Source organism: Chiloscyllium plagiosum, chromosome 3 (assembly GCF_004010195.1).
Source record: "Chiloscyllium plagiosum isolate BGI_BamShark_2017 chromosome 3, ASM401019v2, whole genome shotgun sequence".
Classification (NCBI taxonomy): Eukaryota; Metazoa; Chordata; class Chondrichthyes; order Orectolobiformes; family Hemiscylliidae; genus Chiloscyllium; species Chiloscyllium plagiosum.
In genome coordinates, this window is record NC_057712.1 from 71703644 (window position 1) to 71709846 (window position 6203).

A 6203-nucleotide genomic window follows, 5' to 3' on the forward strand; every position below is an offset into this window, starting at 1 on the left:
AGATCCTGTTGTAACCTGAGGTAACCCTCTTCGCTGTCCACTACACCTCCAGTTTTGGTGTCATCTGCAAACTTACTAACTGTACCTCTTATGCTCGCATCCAAATCATTTATGTAAATGACAAAAAGTAGAGGACCCAGCACCGATCCTTGTGGCACTCCACTGGTCACAGGCCTCCAGTCTATAAACACTTTTATAAGCACTTCTATAAACAGTCCTACTTCTGTAAACATTTTAGTTGCGTTCTTGTGCAACCCCAAGTTAGAGAAAAATCACACTTTAGAAACAACGTTTAAAGTGTTGGTGCAGTAATCGTGTTACAGCCAACATATGTTTTAAAAGTACATGCTGTAGAAACAGCGTCCCCAATTTGTTGATTATGTTACAGCGAATTCATTTTGACGAAACATGTGTTATAACAGAACAACCTGTATTCTGTTAGCTTCCACACACATGCTAAGGGCAATCTATTCCTTTTCTGTGCCAACCTCTGCTTTAAGACTAATATACTGCTTGTTCATTATACATTTCTTAACGATCCTGCATTTTCTTCATATGCATATGGGCAAGACCGATGCCATTTTATTCAAGTTCTGGCATATTGCACCATCCAGGCCCACTATTCTTTCTACATCTGATCACCTAATATGAATAAGATAATAGTTATTTTGGTGTTGTATTAGCTTCTGAATTGACTTAGAGTCATAGAATTGCTTTTTTCAGACATTTCATTACTGTTAGGTAACATCATCAGTGAGCCTCCGGTGAAGCGCTGGTGTTATGTCTATTTGTGTCGTGTTCTCCTAAGGTGGGTGATACCAGCGCTTCACCGGAGGCTCACTGATGATGTTACCTAGCATGGTGACAAAACGTCTGAAAACAAACCTTCCACCTCAATGAGCAGGCTTACAACCAGAGTCATAGAATCATAAAACATGGAACCATACCCTTCAGTCCAATTTGGCCATGCTGACCAGGCATCCAAATCTGATCTAATCTCATTTGCCAGCATTAGGCCTATGTCCTCAATCCTTCCTCTGAATAAATCCATTTAGATGCCTTTTAAATGTTGTAATTGTACCTGCCTCCATCACTTCCTCTGGCAGCTCTTTGCATACATGCACCACCCTCTCCATGTACAAGTTACCTCTCAGGTCCTTTTTAAGTCTTTCCCCTCTCACCTGAAACCATTGCCCTCTTGTTCTGGATTCCTTCACTGTAAGAAAAAGACCTATTCACCTTATCCATGCCCCTCATGATTTCAAAAACTCTACAAGGTCACCCCTCAGCCTCCGATGCTCAAGGGAGAAAAAAACCCCAAGCTATTCAGCCTCTTTGTGTGGCTCAAAATCTGTAGTCCTGGTAACATCCTTGTAAATCTTTTCTGTACTCTTTCAAGTTTAACAACATCTCTCCTTCAGAAGGGCAACCAGAATTGTATGTCCTATTCTGAAAATGTCCTCCCCAATATCCTGTAGAGCTCAATATGACTTCATGATCCATATTCTGGCCATCACTATAAGCAACTACATTGTCATCTTTTGACTTGGACGAAGAGTTTTGGTCTCCCTTCTGGCCTTAAACAGATGAGGCTGGATTTCTGACACCAGGTTGACTGATGTCAAATGGGCAAAACAGGACAGCAATTCTGAGGTTATCATTCCATTCTTGACACCTGCAATAGGGTTAGGATTAGATTGTTTTGAGCTGTGTAGGTTATTGAAGTGTGCCATGAATCCGTATCCAGTTGTCCTGAAAAAGCCAGTTGCATGATGGAATAGTTTCAGACCACCTACAATTTTCAAGGAGTCATGCTAGCTTTTGAAGGCACCATGGGTTTTGCCATGGAGGTCTTTATAAACCATGGGATGGGGAATCTGATAGTTAAATTCAAAACGTGTTGCTAACTTCACTTCTATAATGTGCAATATTATAAGTCATATCTGCTTTTCATCTGATTGACAGGGCTTGTTTTGGAAAGATAAGCGAACCTTAGATGGACAGGAGGTTGCAGATCTTTGTAGAGCCCTTCCGAATAGAAAGGAGTCTGAAAGTAAAGCTGTTTCCAAAGCATTATTGTAATTATCCACCGAATAAAGACTGTTCTTGTAGTCTACATTGATGTAGTCACAGTATATTTACACCATGTAGTCTCAGTGCATTTATATTTGTGTTATGCAGAATAGTCTTTCTAATATGTGATTAGGAACTCAAGTGTATGAACTTTCTTTTGTTTTAATTAAAGTTCATACCAGGACAAATGAGAGATTCTTTTGCGATGTTATTTTTAATTCCATTTGATTCTCTGATCTGCTAAATATTATTCCATCCTTCACTACGCAACCTCTTCTAATAAAACGTTATTGTTGGGAGTTAGTCATATAGACTCTGGGCAATTTTTACAATTCACTGTGGGTGGGTGAATTTGCAGGCATTACTTTCCTAGGTGTGCTTTATGTAGGATTACCACCAATCCTGATCTGGCTGTGAATTAATAAGTGAAGTCAAGGCTTCTAATAATCTGCCTGCCCTCAGGCAATGGGAGGAGGTCTGAGATGGTGGAAAGCCAGCCTGCTTGGTGCTTTGGGTGGAATGGAGATAGTTGTCTCTTTCTTAGGATGACTCCTTTCTATTCGGAAGGGCTCTACAAAGATCTGCAACCTCCTGTCCATCTAAGACCTCTTCCTCTGGCCCCCACCAAAATCGAGTCTCAGATTATTCATAATTTGGCTCCTGGCTTTTCTTTCCCAGAGATAGTTACAGTCCCAGCTGTTGCTGCCACTCCTAGGTCGGGTCAGAAGTCTGGCCGTGAGCTGCTTAATGTTCCTTGGGTTGTTAGATAGCCGCAGAGCAGCCTGCTTCAGCGGAGCTATGTTTAGTGTCAACCTATGGAACAATTGGGCAGGAAATGTCACTAGCTATGAAATCCAGTGTACTGGATCCTGTACCCTACTTCCTCTCCCAACTGAAAAAGTGTCCAAACCTTAGCTCAGCAGTGCATTCAAAATAAGAGGGCACCAGAGCTGAGATTGGTTCCATCCTTAACCATCATAAGAACGATTATAAGTAGGAAAATACTCGGCAACCTTAGCTATCCTCCATTCTCTACAAACTTACAAACAGTGTGGCTAACTTGCATTCTCTTTTAATTACTGGTTTTCAAGCAAATAATTAGAAAATTAGGGCTTCTTGAAGTCATTATTATCTACTTTATAAAATCTGATTACCATTTTTGTCTGAATAATAAGTTGTAATTCTGTGAATTCTTTTACCAATTAATGGAGTTTTTCCCGTCACTGACAAAATGAATATACAGCACTGATTTAGAGTTCTCAATCTGAATTTTGACATTAAATACTTAAACTTGATAGCACTGGAATTGAAATTACAAATGAGCAGAGTTGTTGTATTCAAACAATAGATTAATGTTGCATTGATAATATTATGAATAAAGTTGTGATATAATTCCAACCAGGAATAATAAACAGAGCATTTATTTACTTCACCTTTTCTGTTACTATGACAGGTCAGCAAATGTGAAAAGTTTGGATATGGAGTAATGGTTACACAGGTAGCTGCAACAGCCCCTGGCATTGTGGCACTACAAAGTTCCGGTAAATATTGATGGGAGAGATGTCTACCAAACTGAGTATATTTTGCCATTTAGAAAATTTACAGTGCAAACTGAAGTAGACAGATGTTATAAATGTATTAATTTTTAATATTTTAGTGGAACAATTCAGTTAAGTCTTTACATTTCCATTAAAACATGCTATCAAAAAAGTTATTTCCATGTCATTCCTCTGCCAAACAACTGACCAGAAGATCTACTTATATTGTTAAAATCCATTTAGGAGAGGTCAACTGATCATTTCCCACTCTGGTGGAAGCAAACTTTGAATTTAAAAAACTGTTATTGCCTATTTGTAAGCTGAGTATATCTCAGTATCTGAGTCTTGTCAATTCGATTCCTTAAATATTAAATAAAGAACTAGTTCATTGCAATGTAAACATAACCAAAAATGTAAAAATTTTAAGAAAAGGTTTAAACTGTACAAATGTGTACAACTACCCATCTTGAATACACAAACGTAACCTCCTTGCCTTGGGGAAAGTAATATAAAATCTCTGCAGCATATTATCTTCAAAGTACTTTGGCAAAATAACAGTTAAATTGAGGAAAAATATGATTCAGAGATTGGCTACAGAACCGTATTGGGGCAAAGTTATTTTGCAGACAAGCTGGAGGCACTGGCGTGTCTTTCTGGATTAATTATGTCTGGCTGAATTTGCTTTTCTGTGTTGTAGAATTCATGTTCTCCTTTAGGAACCCTCTACTTGTAATAAGGTCTTTCAGTGTATCTGGATCTAACTTTGAGGGTACTTCTGAGAAAGAGAGAAAAAGCAAAGGCTGTTCCTCCTGAGGCAAGAATTCTGTGTTCAAATCCAGCATTATTTTTTGCCCTAAAAACTGGACCTTGGGACTTATGTATAAAAGTATTGTAGGCTCGGAATCTCTATCCAAATGTAGCATTGCTGCTGCTATTGGTGCTAGCATCTTTTGAATTGGAAAGTGTACTTTCCAAAAATGTCAAGATATATACATATATAGTCAGTAATAGTATACATTACAATGCTGGATAACATATTTTTGTGGCAGTATGCTTCAGCCAACATTAACTACTGAGTTCTGTTTGATAGCGAAGTAATACAATTTGTTGCTGTGGTTCTGTTCACCGAGCTGGAAGTTTTTGTTGCAAACGTTTCGTCCCCTGTCTAGGTGACATCCTCAGTGCTTGGGAGCCTCCTGTGAAGCGCTTCTGTGGTGTTTCCTCCGGCATTTATAGTGGCCTGAACCTGCCGCTTCCGGTTGTCAGTTTCAGCTATCCGCTGTAGTGGCGTGTGTGGCTACTAGGGATAGCTGGTTGTGTCGTTTCGTGGCTAGTTGATGTTCGTGGATGCGGATCGTTAGCTGTCTTCCTGTTTGTCCTATATAGTGTTTTGTGCAGTCCTTGCATGGGTATCGGGTCCAACAACTCACCAAAACTAAGGACCCGATACCCAGCATGAGCAAAACTAACGTAGTGTACAAAATCCCATGCAAGGAGGCTCCCAAGCACTGAGGATGTCACCTAGACAGGGGACGAAACGTTTGCAACAAAAACTTCCAGCTCGGCGAACTGAACCACAGCAACGAGCACCCGAGCTACAAATCTTCTCACAAACTTTAATACAATTTGTACCTCATTTGATCCTTGCACCTGTGCAGTTGCTAACTCCTTGACTGAAATCATCAACTTTATTTTTGTGCCATTTATCTCTGCCCTTTTTATGCTTCTCCATTTCAAATACAAATCAATTTCCCTCTCCGATTATGTTGGAATGTTTATGGCTTAATAGCTACTTGTAATAAATTACATGTTTTAATATTTGTATGTTTGAATGTTTTAAAAATCCTTCATTTGCACGGTTCTTTATGTTCCCTCATACTTGTCACTTTTTTCTGCAGAATAAACTTTCACCACTTAACCTCGTAAAACGTTTCATAATTGTAAAAACATCTATATTCTCTCAATTTTCTAATTTGAGATGAATAAAATTCAACTGTTTGAATTCAATAAAATACAACTATTTGAATTTTATGTTTGTAATGATAACATCTAAGTTCTCTATAATTTTAGTGATTACATAGCAAATGCTTTTCATGACTCGCATATCCTTTGACATATCCAACAGTCAGACAGTACTTCATGAATTGTAACCATAGATATAGACCTGTTGTGTCAAATGGTCCATTTCCCAATTATAAATTTTATGTAACCTTTGGTTTATCATCTCAGTAAGAATCTTGCCATTTATGGTAACTATTCTTTTTTGAATTAAAATATGTCTCTTCACAATTTTCTGTATAAACAGCATCTTTCATCTGTTTGAATACTGAATTAGTTATATAGGTTTTATGTTCATCCACACAGTTTGCCACAGTACCTATTTTGGTATCAGATTCTGGATTAGTGGTGCTGGAAGAGCACAGCAGATCAGGCAGCAGCCGAGGAGCAGTAAAATCGACGTTTCGGGCAAAAGCCCTTCATCAGGAATAAAGGCAGAGAGCCTAAAGGGTGGAGAGATAATCGAGAGGAGGGTGGGGGTGGGGAGAAAGTAGTATAGAGTACAATAGGTGAGTGGGGGAGGGGATGAAGGTG

General features: G+C 38.8%; 1 protein-coding gene across 5 annotated transcripts in view; it reads left to right on the forward strand.

Moving 5' to 3' along the window:
- Positions 1-6203, forward strand: part of tbc1d32 (TBC1 domain family, member 32) — a 251277-nt gene that overhangs the window by 119909 nt on the left and 125165 nt on the right. For all 5 annotated transcript variants that reach the window (XM_043684318.1, XM_043684307.1, XM_043684303.1 and 2 more), the window contains exon 20: positions 3527-3614. In XM_043684318.1, the coding sequence (XP_043540253.1) occupies positions 3527-3614 (88 nt within the window). The remainder of the gene's footprint in view (positions 1-3526; positions 3615-6203) is intronic.